The 17,268-nt window shown below is 43.2% G+C and overlaps 1 protein-coding gene across 1 annotated transcript in view; it reads right to left on the reverse strand.

The window, feature by feature from the left end:
• Nucleotides 1-2,621: 2,621 nt before the first annotated feature.
• Nucleotides 2,622-17,268, reverse strand: part of LOC138366184 (uncharacterized) — a 74,865-nt gene continuing 60,218 nt past the window's right edge. Inside the window, exons 2-5 of the mRNA XM_069326921.1 lie at nt 7,834-8,014; nt 6,969-7,150; nt 6,444-6,598; nt 2,622-5,349 (exon numbers count right to left, since the gene is read on the reverse strand). Of these exons, the coding sequence (XP_069183022.1) occupies nt 5,077-5,349; nt 6,444-6,598; nt 6,969-7,150; nt 7,834-8,014 (791 nt within the window). The 3' untranslated portion in view covers nt 2,622-5,076. The remainder of the gene's footprint in view (nt 5,350-6,443; nt 6,599-6,968; nt 7,151-7,833; nt 8,015-17,268) is intronic.

Here is a 17,268-nt window from a genome sequence, read left to right on the forward strand (position 1 = left end):
AGCCGATACAGTATCCATCCTATTCCCTGTCCCAGTTCCAAGAAAATGCACCATCATTTTATGATGTACTGTGTGTGCATTCCTTAAACAAACTATCCTGTTTACATCTTATCAGAATCATCAGTAACCAAGATTTTCCTACCTTTCTAACACTTTCATGTTCTGGTGATGCTAAACATGTCATTCATTTGTTATTCATAAACATTTGTATATTCTTTGCTGTAGCACATAATCTATTTTAAATACATTTTTGTTTTTGATTCTGTTCTCTAGAGAATTTATTTGCAAACATTTCGACACCGAATTTGTAGTTATAATCTAGTAAATAACTGAGACTATAAAATAATTGTTAACGTTTTCATCATCGCTGATTGGGATCTGCTAAGCCCACTATGTTTAAGTTTGGGAATGCACAGAAAGGAACAAAATCTATTATAAATTCACTTGTTTTTGCAACTATTTTCTAGACAATTCATTTGCAAACATTTTCACACCAAATTTATACAATACTGTAGTTTTAATTCAACAAATAACTTAGAAAACGTAAAATGATTGACAACATATTTTGCATAGCTGAGTGGCCTGAAACATTTATGATTGGGGAACACATAGAGAAGCCGGACTGCTAAAGTGTTAAGATACTCCATCACCCCACCCACTGAATTCCTTCTTAGATTTTACTCTCACAGCATAAAGAATTTGTTTGATGTCTCTACTGTCAACTTCCTCATGGTTATCCTGTCATCCATATTGGGAGGATTCTCATCTCTCCACAACCATCCAGCTCCAAGGTGGCACTGTTTTGCTCCATCTTTCTACACTGATGTCTGCTCCTCATTATGATGTCTCCTACCATCTGTTAATTGACATACTGTACAGTAAAAGCTTTCAGCTTTAACTGCCATTACAAGACCAGTACCACCAATAATCCATCTCCCAGGATCTCATGCTGAATTTGAAGGTTCTCGTAATCCATCTTATCATTTTTCTGCCTGATGCTATACAGTATTTCCTTGGTTATGCTCCCTAAACATTAGGTCATTAGACATTGTTATTCCCAGATCCTTTACATGCTGCTTTCCAACTATGAGAAAATGTAGAAGTAATTATCTAAATTAGGCATCAGGCCAGGAATACTGCAGGATATTCAGGTCCAAATATCAGGAGGAATACCAATAAGTGACTAAAAAGACAAGACCAGTAATATAAAAGGCATCAGTTTCACCCACAATTCTGTTTAGGGACAAGTGACTCAAAAGGATATTGAGAAAGGAAGACTTTTTAAGTCATCCTGAAATTCTGGACATTTACATCGGAGCTGCACGACTAAGCAGGATAATGCAATTTTAGATAAGGAGCAATACAGGTAATATAGGTTGAGTAATATAGTAGAAATATAAATATTAGTGCAAAGTGACATTATTTTACTAATAAATTTAGTTTTGTTCTGATCTGTGAACTCTATTAGACAGGTATGTACAGTGTTATACTTGTTAAAAATGTACTACTACTACTACAATAAACTACAGTACTCAGAAATTGTATTTCACTTAGGATTATTGATGAAAATGTACACTACAGTATTAGAGGCAACTACGAATTTGTTAATAATGTCCTAGAACATTTTAATATTTGTTTAAAAGCATTTAAATTAATAATAGTGTATTTTAATACAATTATGGTTTTGTGTGGATTTATCTTACCTTGAGGTTACCTTGAGGTGCTTCCGGGGCTTAGCGTCCCCGCGGCCCGGTCGTCGACCAGGCCTCCTGGTTGCCGGACTGATCAACCAGGCTGTTGGACGCGGCTGCTCGCAGCCTGACGTACGAGTCACAGCCTGGTTGATCAGGTATCCTTTGGAGGTGCTTATCCAGTTCTCTCTTGAACACTGTGAGGGGTCGGCCAGTTATGCCCCTTATATCTTAAGGCAAACCTGTTTATGCATTTTTGTACAGTAGTTGTAGGCCTTTTCAAAATAGTGGAAGAGTTTAAAATTAAAATTTTGTATAAAATATTGGTCGTTTGGGGATGGTCAAGGGCCTTGACAGATTGAAAGAAATCACAGATGGAATGAATATGCTCCATCCCACAAAGCAAGGTTCCACTGTTGTTCAGTGGTAAAACTAGAAGCTTCAGAGGAGGGGCACATACCCTTATACTGTATGTTGTGTTTGAATGCAATGGAAAATCACACAACAGTTACAGATTTAAAGCCATCGGTACAAATGGCTAGAGAACAGATATGTACCAAAATATTTCAGAAAGAGTTGCCATGATTCGCCTTGTATTTCCCATAGGGACAGAAATTCCGTTAGGTTTATCGAGGTCCCCCTAGGCTAACTACTTACCTTCCCCAGGATGCAAATCCACAACAGCTGCCTAATTTTTGAGTACCTATTTATTGCTAGGAGAGCAGAGGCATCAGGTGAAAGGAACATTTACTCAGACACTTCTATCCTGCCATGGGAATTGACTCTTGGATCTCTCAGCAGTGCACTAATAATAATAATAATAATAATATAATAGCTAATAATTATAATATATACACATTTATTAATGAGAAGAATCTTGGAACATGTGCATCATGTCCAAAAATAGGTTTGTGAAATAAAAGTCTTAAGATATGTAATAAATACTTGATTTCCTTTACAAAACAACACAGTCATAACATTAGGCATATTTGTTCTGCCTATAAAATTCCTCCAAAATTAATTATTGAATACCTAGCACATTAATAGTTTATTATTAATTCATATGAACAAATATGAAGCAACTTGAGGAAAGTAAGATACCTTGCCATCATGATATAAATAGTAAGTGGAATAGAAGGTGGTTTAACCCCCACAACTTATATCCTCCAAAATTTCAGAACCAGAGAACTGACAAACTCACTTGTAGTTGTAAAAAATTATACTGGTTTGGAATTGATCATTTTATTATTATTTGTTAATTGATCTCACCTTTTTACATATAAAATATACTGCATTTACTTAATGAGTACGTTTTATGGCCTACACAATCTTTGTTGAACCCACAATGAGATTTGCATCACAGCAGACTGCACATGCTCCTGAATTTAATATTGCTAAAAGGTGAGTTTTGGAGAAGCACCAGTGTTCTAGTTAATTTTAAGATGAGGGATAGCAAATAAGATTGTAAAACATATGGGTTTCTCTTATTAGCCTGGTGCAAAAATTTTAGGAATGCAGAAACTAGGAACTAATGTACACGTGTCACTCATAAAAGCAAACAGCAGCTTGTGATGGATTATGCAGTATTACTTGGAAAAATAAACTGTCATTTGAATTACTGAACAATTAACACTGCCCTAAAGATCACAATATATTACTGCGCTGGATGCCTCACCAGGAAGGAAGGAATAAGATATCTACAAGGAGTTTAAACAACCTAAAACCCCTGATAAAGCTTTTAAACAGACCCTAATATTGCTGCTTATATATCTTGTATTGTGTTCTGAATACACTGTACAAGTAATTTTGCAAACTGCTAAATTTAAGGCAAACGGAGTTTATAAATACAAACCATGTACAGTACAGTACTGTAATTGAATGCCTCTAATTAGCAATGTAGATGTCTAATGCAAATAAAATAAGATTTAATTAAATAGATGAAAATTAACTTTCTGGAAGATTTTAACAGAAATCCTGAGATTTTCTGGAAGGCATTGAGACATCAAAGCTTCTCATCCAAAGCACCATTTGAATACCATAAAAGATAATGGCAAAAAGCAAATAATAGATATCACAGACTATGATTCCAGGTAATTTGTGGGTATTCCTAGATGTGGCTTTATGCCTTTATAATATATACATGTAATAGCCAGAAAATAAGTACAATTCTACTGTTTTATGTATTCACAGCAAAGCAAAAATAAATTTGGTTGTATGGTAAAAATTATTCAAATTATTACAGTCAAAGCACTTAATTTCTGACATTTAAAAAGCACATCTAGGATTGAAAATAATACTGCTTAAAACAGCAAATAGCATATGATTCAATGGAATTATGTAAATTTTTGTACAGTCCACACATCCTTCACATTACATAAGAGTGCAGTGGTTATACAGCGGTTGATTCACTTGTGAAAAGTAAGGCATGATGATCCGCTATATTCATCAACATCAAGTATTCCTCTTTATTTTACATCTGAACATAATCGGTTTCTTAAATTTATGTTAACATCACTACACATGTGGGTATTGCACCAACACTCTGGCCTAATATGGTATTACTTTGATTATAAATGACTAAACATTACAGGTCATAAGAGAGCACCAAGGATACAGAAGTACAGTAGCATATACACAAATGACTCAACAATCGAAAGCTTTTTTGCTTTAATGGGGTAGAAATCACAGTATTAAAATAACGTTAAATTGTCTGGTATGTCAAAGTGAACACCAACAAGATCACCATTTGCCAGTTAATCGAGATGTACTGTATTGTGTATAGTATAATGAACCAAACGCTACTTGGCTCTATCTTAATTTCTAAAATATTGTCCTTTTAATCCCCTTTGAGCAACAAATCACAGAATGATGTATTTTTTTCACTAGCACTCATGAACCTAAGCTCATACAAAATTACTTGTCTTTCATATAAAACTCTGAGGAAGTTCTCTGCTGATATGTATGTAGACATGCTAATACATATACTGACTTCCAAAAACAACTGATTATTAATGACTCTTTCACATTTTCTGTTAATTTATATTTCTGTTTATAGTACACAAAGAATATTTAAATATGAACAGGTAAATTCCAGATTAAAGGCTGCATTCCACTTTGAACAAAGCAGCATTTATCAGGAATATAGCCGAGGAAATATGATGTGCAGCTGAAGTGAATCTTGATAAACAACCGAGTTCATAAGTGCAAAATCTGCTTGTATTGTACAGTACAGTACCTTTCATTTCAGTACTCTCACAAGCATTTTTTCCAAAGCATAACCATCTACTCTTGTGAAGTATCCACTACTATACAGTATTCATAAACTTGCAGCCCCAAAAAAATGATTTCTTTGGTGGTTGCAAGGTACATTCTTTTAACATAGTCTTCATGAAGGTAGCGGAGACTCTGCATCCCTCTGATCCCAAGGTTCTTCTTGGCTTGCAACAGTATTTAATGGCTTAATTTCTTCTAAATTACAAATAGCTGTCTCTGGAGATCTATAATTTGGTGGTTTCTCATCATAAGAGGCTCTGAAGTTCATGTGAGCCATGGAAGAATTCTTGGTTATAGATGAATGGTAATATATTGGATGATGAGGAATGGGCTCTGAAGCACCCCCAGGATATAAGGGGTCTTTCAGATAACGCTCTCCTATAACCTAGTGAAAAAAGTTATTAAAAATATGATGAATTCATTAATGATAACGTTTTCAATGCATTACATGAAAATTTCAAAATTAAATACAGTACATACAATGTAACCTCAATGAAACAGAATACAGTACTTGTTATGCCAGAAATCACGTAATGAATGTGATTAAATGCACTTTTTCTGGTAGGCACTTTGTAGCTTCATTGTGCAGTACGAGCTGAGAGGAGTTTGGAGGTCAAAGAACTACCCAAAACTAAGGAAAACCGGCCAGAAAATCAGACAATACACAACAAACCACTGCTTGAACAAATTAAAAAGGTGAAAACAAGTGAAGAATCAAGCTTGCCAGCAGTGATAAGCATACACACCCAGTCAGGCAACAGGTTGACTATTAACCAAGGTAAAGTTAAAAAAAAAAATGCAAAAGTAGTTGATAAACTTGGGTGGAGAATGACAACAACCAAACAGTCTGTACCTCATTTTGCCCGGAGGAGGTAATTCTAATGTGCCAATAAAAGTAAAAGATCCTGACAAAAAAATGAGTGATCATGCTGTGTGAAATATTCACTAAAGCCTATTGCACAGAAACAAAAGTTTCAAGGATAAATGCAAGGTTAGCTACTCCCTGTGATTCTGTTGACATGTGTTATGTTGCCACTGTCTGGAGGTCGAGGGTAATGGCCAGATGGGCCTATTAAGTTAGCAGAGCAATGCTTGGTGATCACTGTGAGGGCCAAGTATCATTTGGGAGGGGGAGAAAGGGAACTGGTGGGGGGTTAAGATTAAGCAAATGTTTCTTCTGATGGTCATTCTAGACTGGAATAATGTTTAGTGTCTTACAACAGTGCTATGGCATACCCATATGAAAAGATGCCTACCACAACATGAATTCTGTGATTATACTGTAATTACCTAAGTGTAGTTACAGGATGAGAGCTACGCTCGTGGTGTCCCGTTTACCCAGCATCAACAGAGATGTGTTATAGCATCCATTAAATTGAGGTCACAAATTATGTACTGTGGTATATTTCATTGGCAGATACAAAATATAATAAATCATAAAAATAATTACCCATATCTTATTACTAAATTAATATTTACCTGTGCCATTCTTTGTCTTTTATTTTCTTTAGCCAGCATTCTACTAGCAAGGAGAACTAAAACAATCAGGATAAAGCCTCCTGCTATGGGAACTGCTATAGTTGCAGCTCTGAACCATAGTGTCTCCATCATCTCAGAGTCCCGTCTCTTCATATCTGCAACATTGATATACAACTCAGGCAAATAAGACAATACCGTATTTTAAACACGTTTTATCAATTCCAAGATAATTTACAATACAAAAATAATTTTTCAAACTGCCAAGGTTGAGATTCAATACTGTATTTGTATTTAGAATGAAAAGAACAAATTTAAATGGTTCGATCTGAGTGATGGATGGCGTAATAAGTGTAATTAATCATGCCCATAGTGATTGAATGGGGAATCAACACCAGTCAATTTCCTAAAAGACAAATATGATGACTCGTTGCATAGCATATAGAGTATGTTTCTCCGCAAGAGAGTATCGCCACTCAACTTCCCTAGACGGGAGGTGGGCTGAGGGATCTGTCTGCTGTCTCTCACCTGTCTGGCTGTCGTAGTTGCCATCCACCTGGATGTAAACGTCAATATCGCGGTAGTTGCACATGTCCTGGCTGCAGCAGGTGAGGTCGGGGTCCGGCTGGGGAGCGGTGCTGGGGGTAGGAGAACCAGGCGACTCCACACTCTTTATTCCTCCCTTCCTGGCGCACTCCACATGTCGACCCCTGAGCCAACACAACCACCAGTATTATTATACTGATTGTTCACATGTAAAAGTTAACAACATTCATTCAGTAAACTTACGTTCTAATACACGTTGGGGAGGGGGCAGGGAGGGAGGGAGAAAGAAAGAAAGAAAGAAAGAGAGAAAGAGAGAGAGAGAGAGAGAGAGAGAGAGAGAGAGAGAGAGAGAGAGAGAGAGAGAGAGAGAGAGAGAGAGAGAGAGCACGAAATAGAAAGAAAGAGACTGCGGGAAATGCACCTCACGTCACTGGACGACAGAAGAGTAAGGGAAGACATGATTACTACCTAAAAAATTCTCAGAGGAATAGACAGGGTAGATAAAAGATAAACTGTTTAACACGGGTGGTACACGAACAAGGGGACACAGGTGGAAACAGAGTACTCAAATGAGCCACAGGGACGTTAGAAAGAACTTTTTCAGTGTCAAGAGTAATTAACAGATGGAATGCATTAGGCAGTGATGTGGTGGAGGCTGACTCCATACACAGTTTCATATGTAAATATGACAGAGCCCAATAGGCTCAGGAATCTGTACACAAGTTGATTGACAGTTGAGAGGTGGGACCAAAGAGCCAGAGCTCAACCCCCGCAAGCACAACTAGGCGAGTACAGACAGACAGACAGACAGACAGGGGGGGAGGGGGTACAGACAGGTGACACTTACATGGGTAGGAACTCGACACAGCCGTGCATGGGTGCCCAGCGGTGGTAGACCTTACGGGCCTGAGTGTAGGCGTGAGTGGGTGTGGGCGTGTTCCTCGTGAAGCAGGCGCCCAGGAGGCTCTTGCACATGTAGCCCATAGTGACACACCTCGGCAGGTTACAGTGGCACCGCACCTCGCCACCTGAGCGACACAAACATGTATTACTAACAATGCCACACATAATCACTTTGGTCATTGTCAGCTCGGACAACGTAGCTAACTAGTGGCAGACAGTGGTGGCCTATTCAGCAAGAATCAGAGGTAAATAATCAAATGTTTATTGTGTCTACTTTCTTTCCGCAAAAATGTTAAATTATTTGTTTCAGCGAACTATGACTGTGAAGTGGTAAATTTTAACAACAGGAGGAATGATAATATATTTAATGTTTATTTTAAATTAATATCTACATGAATGCACAATGGGCTCCACACCAATGTTGGTGTATAAAAAGGTACTTTCTCGCAAACCCAGTCCCTTTACAAATCAGAAAACGATGAATGCCTAATAAAAACTTACACATGCAAGAATTACATTGGGTACTGGTGATTCTTTCACAAGTTTTGGCGCATTTACAATAAGTATTGTAGTATTACTAGAAGTATTTACAATACTACAAGTATGAACAACAATAATTCAAAGATTAACTTCTCCAAGGAAAGCATTTGGTCATACAGCCTACAATACACGTAGACCCAACACGTCTTTAACAGCACGCAGCCACCAGAAACAAGGCGTGCGGCCACGAACCAGCACGCCGCCGCCACCCAGTTTTAGTTTAGTTCATTTATTATGCACATATTTTGTGGGCGGTAGTGGAAAGGGTTACAGAGGCACATAAATGAGCCTCTGTAACCCTTTCCACTACCGCCCACAAGATGGGTATGGGAAACAAAGGGGCGTGTATCACCGTAAATGTTTTTTATTTATATATTTACTGAGAGCACTAGAGCAATGGGGTGTAGCTCGACAGGAAACGGCGACGCCAGACTGTCTGTCACTAGACAATGGAAACTCGCACCTCGGAGTGCTAAGGTCGCACTATGACCCAGAGGTCAGGTCTTATGGTGACCAGTTACTCCTCGAAAGATGCTAAGCTGATAATTGCAGCGAGACGCCTGTACGCCGCCTGTCCATTGTTCTGTAGAAAGATTGTGCTCTCTCATGTAGGCGTGACCTAGCTCCTTAGCCCCAGATAAATACCCGCGCAAGTTTAGAGAGATAGGGAGAATCCACCCTGACATTGAGTTCGGCTTGTCAGGCAGGACTCTGTCCCAGGCGCCAGGCCCGGTGTGGTTGGGAACGAGGCCTAGGAACGTGACACCACCCCACTCCTCCCCCTCTCCTACAACCGACGTTCTACCTATTAAATTTCATCAATTGAAGTTTTAATGTTCTCGTAGATAACAAGTTGGAAAGATTTTTGTCTATAAATTGTTAAATGGCTGGTGACAGCAATTCTTTTTCTTCTATTATTAGCGTCTTTTCTTTCCCGTATTAATTATCTTTCTTAATTTCTTTCCCTTCTACTTTTAGTTTGCCTCCTCACTTCTTCCCGCTTTCCTCTCCAACTCCTCCAGCACAGTTCTTCTACGTTAAAGTTTTCATCTCTCCCCTTATTTTCCCCCTATCACTCACCACATTCATTACAAGCGAGCAGCCACCAACGAGCACACCACCACCAGGAACAACGAGGCGGGCGGCCACCAACGAGCACACCACCACCACCAGGAACAACGAGGCTGGCGGCCACCAACGAGCACACCACCACCAGGAACAACGAGGCGGGCGGCCACCAACGAGCACACCACCACCACCAGGAACAACGAGGCTGGCGGCCACCAACGAGCACGCCGCCACCACCAGGAACAACGAGGCTGGCGGCCACCAACGAGCACACCACCACCACCAGGAACAACGAGGCTGGCGGCCACCAACGAGCACGCCGCCACCACCAGGAACAACGAGGCTGGCGGCCACCAACGAGCACACCACCACCACCAGGAACAACGAGGCGGGCGGCCACCAACGAGCACACCACCACCACCAGGAACAACGAGGCTGGCGGCCACCAACGAGCACGCCGCCACCACCAGGAACAACGAGGCTGGCGGCCACCAACGAGCACACCACCACCACCAGGAACAACGAGGCTGGCGGCCACCAACGAGCACACCACCACCAGGAACAACGAGGCGGGCGGCCACCAACGAGCTCACCACCACCACCAGGAACAACGAGGCTGGCGGCCACCAACGAGCACACCACCACCAGGAACAACGAGGCGGGCGGCCACCAACGAGCACACCACCACCACCAGGAACAACGAGGCTGGCGGCCACCAACGAGCACACCACCACCAGGAACAACGAGGCGGGCGGCCACCAACGAGCACACCACCACCACCAGGAACAACGAGGCTGGCGGCCACCAACGAGCACACCACCACCAGGAACAACGAGGCGGGCGGCCACCAACGAGCACACCACCACCACCAGGAACAACGAGGCTGGCGGCCACCAACGAGCACACCACCACCAGGAACAACGAGGCGGGCGGCCACCAACGAGCACACCACCACCACCAGGAACAACGAGGCTGGCGGCCACCAACGAGCACACCACCACCAGGAACAACGAGGCGGGCGGCCACCAACGAGCACACCACCACCACCAGGAACAACGAGGCTGGCGGCCACCAACGAGCACACCACCACCACCAGGAACAACGAGGCGGGCGGCCACCAACGAGCACACCACCACCACCAGGAACAACGAGGCTGGCGGCCACCAACGAGCACACCACCACCAGGAACAACGAGGCGGGCGGCCACCAACGAGCACACCACCACCACCAGGAACAACGAGGCTGGCGGCCACCAACGAGCACACCACCACCAGGAACAACGAGGCGGGCGGCCACCAACGAGCACACCACCACCAGGAACAACGAGGCGGGCGGCCACCAACGAGCACACCACCACCAGGAACAACGATGGTTTGCCTTCCCAACAAAAGTTCCTGTCAAGGTCAACATTAGCCATCTGCACTTGTGTGTATTCCCAGTATGTGTTGGTGATTTTTGCAAGGTTGCCCTCGCCCGTTCTGTGTCACACTGCATACCTTCCTCGCCTGTTCTATGTCACACTGCATACTTCCCTGGTCCGTGTAGGTCGCTTTACACACCTACATGGCCGGTGTAGGTAGCTTTACACACCTTCATGGCCGGTGTAGGTAGCTTTACACACCTTCATGGCCGGTGTAGGTCGCTTTACACACCTCCCTGGCCGGTGTAGGTCGCTTTACACACCTCCCTGGCCGGTGTAGGTCGCTTTACACACCTCCCTGGGCGGTGTAGGTCGCTTTACACACCTCCCTGGCCGGTGTAGGTCGCTTTACACACCTTCATGGCCAGTTGTATGCCACACAACTCCTAGTGTGACGGGAGGTATGCGTGTTCCCGTAAAACAACAATGACTGCAGGAACACAGTACTCTGTATCATCCCCACCAGCTGCCTGGTAGAGGCCCCCCACCAGCTGCCTTGTAGAGGCCCCCCACCAGCTGCCTTGTAGAGGCCCCCCACCAGCTGCCTGGTAGAGGCCCCCCACCAGCTGCCTGGTAGAGGCCCCCCACCAGCTGCCTGGTAGAGGCCCCCCACCAGCTGCCTTGTAGAGGCCCCCCACCAGCTGCCTGGTAGAGGCCCCCCACCAGCTGCCTGGTAGAGGCCCCCCACCAGCTACCTGGTAGAGGCCCCACCAGCTGCCTGGTAGAGGCCCCACCAGCTGCCTGGTAGAGGCCCCCCACCAGCTGCCTGGTAGAGGCCCCCCCCCCACCACCAGCTACCTGGTAGAGGCCCCACACCACCTGCCACCTTCAGTACACTCACCACCACCAGGGGGGGGGGGGGGAAAGGGTGTTGGAGAGCGAATAACCGATGAAGACTTATGCTGATCATGTATTCACCTAGTTGTGCTTGTGGGGGGGGGGGGGGGTAGAGCTCTGCTCTTTCGGCTCACCTCTCAACTGTCAATCAACGACCTTCCCTCCTTCCGCACACACACACACACACACACACACACACACACACACACACACACACACAGAGGAAGCAGCCCGTAGCAGCTGTCTAACTCCCAGGTACCTATTTACTGCTAGGTAACAGGGGGCATCATGGTGAAAGAAACTGCCCATTTGTTTTCTGCCATCGCCGGGGATCAAACCCCGGTCCCCAGGATTACGAGTCCTGAGTGCTGTCCAATCAGCCACCAGGCGCCCTTGGTGGGAGGAAGACGCTTGTGGGAGACCGAGATCAACACATCTAGAGGAGGAAAATTAAAATATTATGCTCAACGAAATGAGCATTCCCTCAACCACTACTTGATCAACCGGAACACATTCCAGCAGGCAATAAACTACAAAATAAGACTATCACTGCCAGATCTACCCAAAACCCTATTTACAAAAGGAGAGTACAGTATTGTACACCCCAAAGAGCACTAATCTCTGTGAGTCTCCGTATTTGCCAACCCATGCACTCAGCCCTGGAATTTAATATTTATAAAGAAATGCAGTCCCAGTAGCACAAGCAATAAGTGTGGACAAAAAGCTTGAACACTGGGGAGATACCAGAAGCACTTAAATCAGCAGATATATTGATGACCAGACCACACACTAGAAAGTGAAGGGACGACGATGTTTCGGTCCGTCCTGGATCATTCTCAAGTCGATTGATATTCCATACACAAGAGAGGGAGCAAAGCATTGGCTAAGTATTATAGATCAGTCGCATTAACGTCCCATATAATAAAAAGATGTTGAGTGTGTGATCAGGCGTCAGATTTCCAGTTTTATGAAGACAAATGACCTCCACAACCGAGGTCAACATAGATTTAGAGCAGGAAGGTCATGCCTTTCGCAGCTACTCGACCACTGTGACAAAATCACTGACGCATTAGAAGAAAGCCAGAACGCAGATGTGGTAAACACGGACTTTACAAAAGCATTTGATAAATATGACAATGGAGGTTACACTTGTGTAGTTTGTGTAGTCTTCTATACTATTACCTGTGTAGAAGACATTTAAAAACTACATTAATTACTATTATTATTAAAAACTATTATTAATAAAGTTTTTAATTGAGCAGCAGAAAATAACAAATGTTTAACAGTGATAAATTCCAGGTGTGGTAAAAATGAAGATCTTGAACAAAATACAGGGACCAAAACACAATCAAATTTGCTCATAATAGGAAAGCAACATGTAAAGGATCTGGGAATAATGATGTCTGACGACATAACGTTAAGGGAGCATAACCAAGCAAATACAGTCGGCTAGTATAATGATAGGATGGATTATGAGAACCTGCAAATCTAGGGATCCCATCACAGTGCTCATACTATACAAATGACAGGCATTGTCCTGTCTTTAGTACTGCTTAATACTCACTTTTCCCTTCAAAGCGGGAGAGACTGCTGAAAAAGAGGGAATATAGAGAACATATATGGCACGCATTGACACGATAAAGCACCCAGACTATTGGGATTGTCTCAAAGCTCTCAAAATGCTTTCTTCTAGTCTCTTAGAAAGGAGACGAGAAAGATACATAATAATATATACATGGAAAATACTAGAGGGCCAGATCCCAAATTTGCACAGTAAAATAGCATACTGGAGTGAACGATATGGAAAGAAATGCAGAATACAACCAGTGAAGAGCAGGGGTGCCATAGGCACAATCAGAGAACACTACGTGAACATCAAAGGTCCACGGTTGTTCAATATCCTCCCAGCAAGTATAAGAAATATTACCTGAACAAAATTGGAAGTCTCCACGAAAAAAACTAGACAGTTTTCTGCAAGAAGTGCCGGACCAACCGGGCTGTAGTGGGTATGTGGGCCTGCGGGCCGCGTCAAGGAACAGGACCAGCCTGTTGGACAGCCTGTTCACAAGTCAAGCCTGGTCTCGGGCCGGGCTTGGGAAGTAGAAGACTCCCTGACCCACCATCCAGGTACAATCCACGGATAAACAAAGTGTGAAAATAAAAATACTGGCGTAGTTTAGAAGTGGGGAACACCAGCGAGCGGAGCGACACCTGTGTGGTGAGGAGTGGCCCAGCTTGCTCTTCAACAAGAGCCAATGATTGATTGATTGATGAAGATTAAGCCACCCAAAAGGTCGCACGGGCATGAATAGCCCGTAAGTAGTGGCCTTTTGGAGCCATTACCAGTATCATTAGCTGATACTGGAGATCTGTGGAGGTGCGACTGCAGCCTACGGAGAGGCCGTGACCTCTGAGAGCCAATGACAACTGCAGGTAATATACCACCCTCGGTGAAGCTGGTGACCTCGGCTACACTAATGCAATAAAGCTCTCTCAACGTGTCAATAATCCGAGGTGTGAGAAATAATATCCCAACAAACAAGCAACAGCCACAACGTTGCTTGCTGGAATACCTCATTCACAACTGCGTTAACCTGTTAACTGTTAACCTAAACCCAAATTGCTGAACAATGACTTGTATTTAACATATAGGATGGGTGTTGAGAGTGGTTGAAGGAGAGGGCGGTCCAGGTAGTGGGGAAGGTGTGGTAGTGTAATCAATACCTGGCGCCAGGCTGGCTGTCCCACCTGCCCCGCCTGGCTGCCCACACCTCGCCCCTCACCCCACCTCACGCACTCGCCCCTCACCCCACCTCACCCCTCACCCCACCTCACCCACTCACCCCTCACTCCTCACACATCCCTTATACCTCAGCACACTCGCACCTCATGTATACTCTCCCTTCCTTACCAGGCGATTGAGAGGCGGGACCATCAAAAGTCGCCACAGAGCCAAAGTAGTGGAAGGAAGATCCACTGCGATATGGTACGAACAAGCCACTGGGTACTACTCTTTCAAGCCTGGCAAAAAGATATCCAGAGACATTGCAGTAAGCATACACAGACTCAGACTTGGTTGCAAGTGGTGCTAGGAGGTGATAAACCCAATATTTAGAGTGTCATATCTGTGGAACAGAAGCGCCACTATTGCACTACTTACTGGAATGTGAAGCTACTGAAGCCCTGTGCATAAAACTCAACATTAATCCAACGACAGCAGCTGCATTAGAAGCACATTCCACAGCCACTACAATGATTAGAAAAGCCGTTGAAGAATGGGACACACTAATGAACATTCTGCACCTACATCCGCCACCAAGATATGTTATTAAAACAAGACTAAAACAGAAGCGGAAAAGAAACAGGGAAAAGGGAGGAAACCCCACCTCCATTTAATACTTTGACTCAAATACCAGAGTAACAAGGTTATCATGAATAACCCAACTCAATTACGGGCTCACCATAGCCCGTGCTACATGGACATTTCGTTCTGAGTAGCTAAATCTAAAACAACAACAACAACAACGTCTCCAGCCGTTTGGCGTCCAACTAAATTTCACAACTCTTCCTCCTGCTTATAAAGTAGTTATTTACAACTATGTGTACCATAATACTTATATACACGTAATGGTTAACTTGATAGTACAATTTAGTACTATTCACTTTATAGTCAGAAAAAATAAAGCCAACCCCCAAACTTAAATATTCCTAGGCCTAGTATAGTACATATATGTATTATATTAGGCCTCAGCGTGTATTAGGCCTAAGAAGGTTAGGTAAAGTTTTCTTAGCAACATCGGTACAAATACTTTTCCGGGTTGTCCAAATTCAGTACTACTGATTTGTACTTTCTAATTGCTTTCAGATCAATATACGTATGATGGCTCTCGTCGTTACTGTAAGTACTACATAAACACGAGGCCCGGCTCAAATTTCAAGATCATTTAACCTTACTGACTTTACATTGACTAGTAATTGTGTGTATTTCAACCCGCCGCCCATAAGTGCTTACAGCAACTGTGGCTGGACGTTACAGAAGTGGACTGTACACGACAAGACCAGATAATACTGTAAATTTGGTGTAAGTTTGTCACGAACAAACCTTCCGTGATATGTGGTCTTCAATGTAATAATTGTACTTCCAGGCAAGGCGGCTTCCTCACACATCAGCACTCGTGAATGCATGACCTGGTCTCCCATCATCGATGGCAGCGAGCCTGTTAGGCTATCGACTGACCCAGTATGCAACCCACAACAGGAAATGTGCCCAAACGTCTCACCTTGTCATGAAACTGAACCGGTCGGCCGAGCGGACAGCACGCTGGACTTGTGATCCTGTGGTCCTGGGTTCGATCCCAGGCGCCGGCAAGAAACATTGGGAAGAGTTTCTTTCACCCTATGCCCCTGTTACCTAGCAGTAAAATAGGTACCTGGGTGTTAGTCAGCTGTCACGGGCTGCTTCCTGGGGGTGGATGCCTGGTCGAGGACCGGGCCGAGGGGACACTAAAAAGCCCCGAAATCATCTCAAGATAACCTCAAGATAGTTGGTTTTTATTTGGTTTAAAGCGAACTTATCACAAAGTGGCTATATACACTGGCTTAGCGCATTCCCTTATCTTGTCACAGTCTCTCGTTAGTTCGGCTTTATGTCTGCCAATCTACACTACTTCCTGTCACTCTGTCAAGTATATTATTATTATTATTATTATTTATAATCTTACACTTCAATTCTGGAAGGTTGAAGTCTCCTGTAAGGACAATTATCGTGCCGGGTTTGTTGTCTACAGTCTTGATACTTTATATTTATATCTCACTCTGCGACTGCTGCATCTGAGGGTCGCTATAAGACGATAATTCCTAAACTTTTATTCACTACTTTGATCACTAATATCTCAACCACATCATATGAGTACCTTAACATTTCTTTATAACAAGTAAGAGTAGCATGCAGACCTGCTTCTTGATGCGTCCTCCATATGTTTAATACATGTAGATAATCTGGAATCCAAGCTTCACTATTTATGAAATTTCTAGAATGGGTTTCTGAGACTGTATTTGTACGAGGTCATATATGAGGGACACTAGTCTTCGTTAGGGTTTTTAAGTGTCATATTTGCCAAGATAGAGATAGTTACACTGAGAAAATGTTTGGAGCAGGAAGGATAGATCGACCTAGCGTCATGGATCACCCCAGGACTGCTTCAATTATTTTTTTAGACTCTTTTTGTTGATTTTTTTTCGAAGCATAATTTATTTATTTATTAATATGGGAGTAACAGTCTTTTTCATTTTATAATTTCCATGTGTTTATATCCGCTACAGCCCAAATGACCCCCCCCCCCCCACATTCATTAGCTCTGTACACTGTAATACATACACTAGCATGTATATATTACCCTATGAGGACAGGTTAAGGCAACTGATCCTTAATATCAGTTCTCCCCCTCCTCTCTCTCTCTCTCTCTCTCTCTCTCTCTCTCTCTCTCTCTCTCTTTCGTAGTGAGTAAGGGAGGA

This window comes from Procambarus clarkii, chromosome 1 (genome assembly GCF_040958095.1).
Source record: "Procambarus clarkii isolate CNS0578487 chromosome 1, FALCON_Pclarkii_2.0, whole genome shotgun sequence".
Taxonomy (NCBI): Eukaryota; Metazoa; Arthropoda; class Malacostraca; order Decapoda; family Cambaridae; genus Procambarus; species Procambarus clarkii.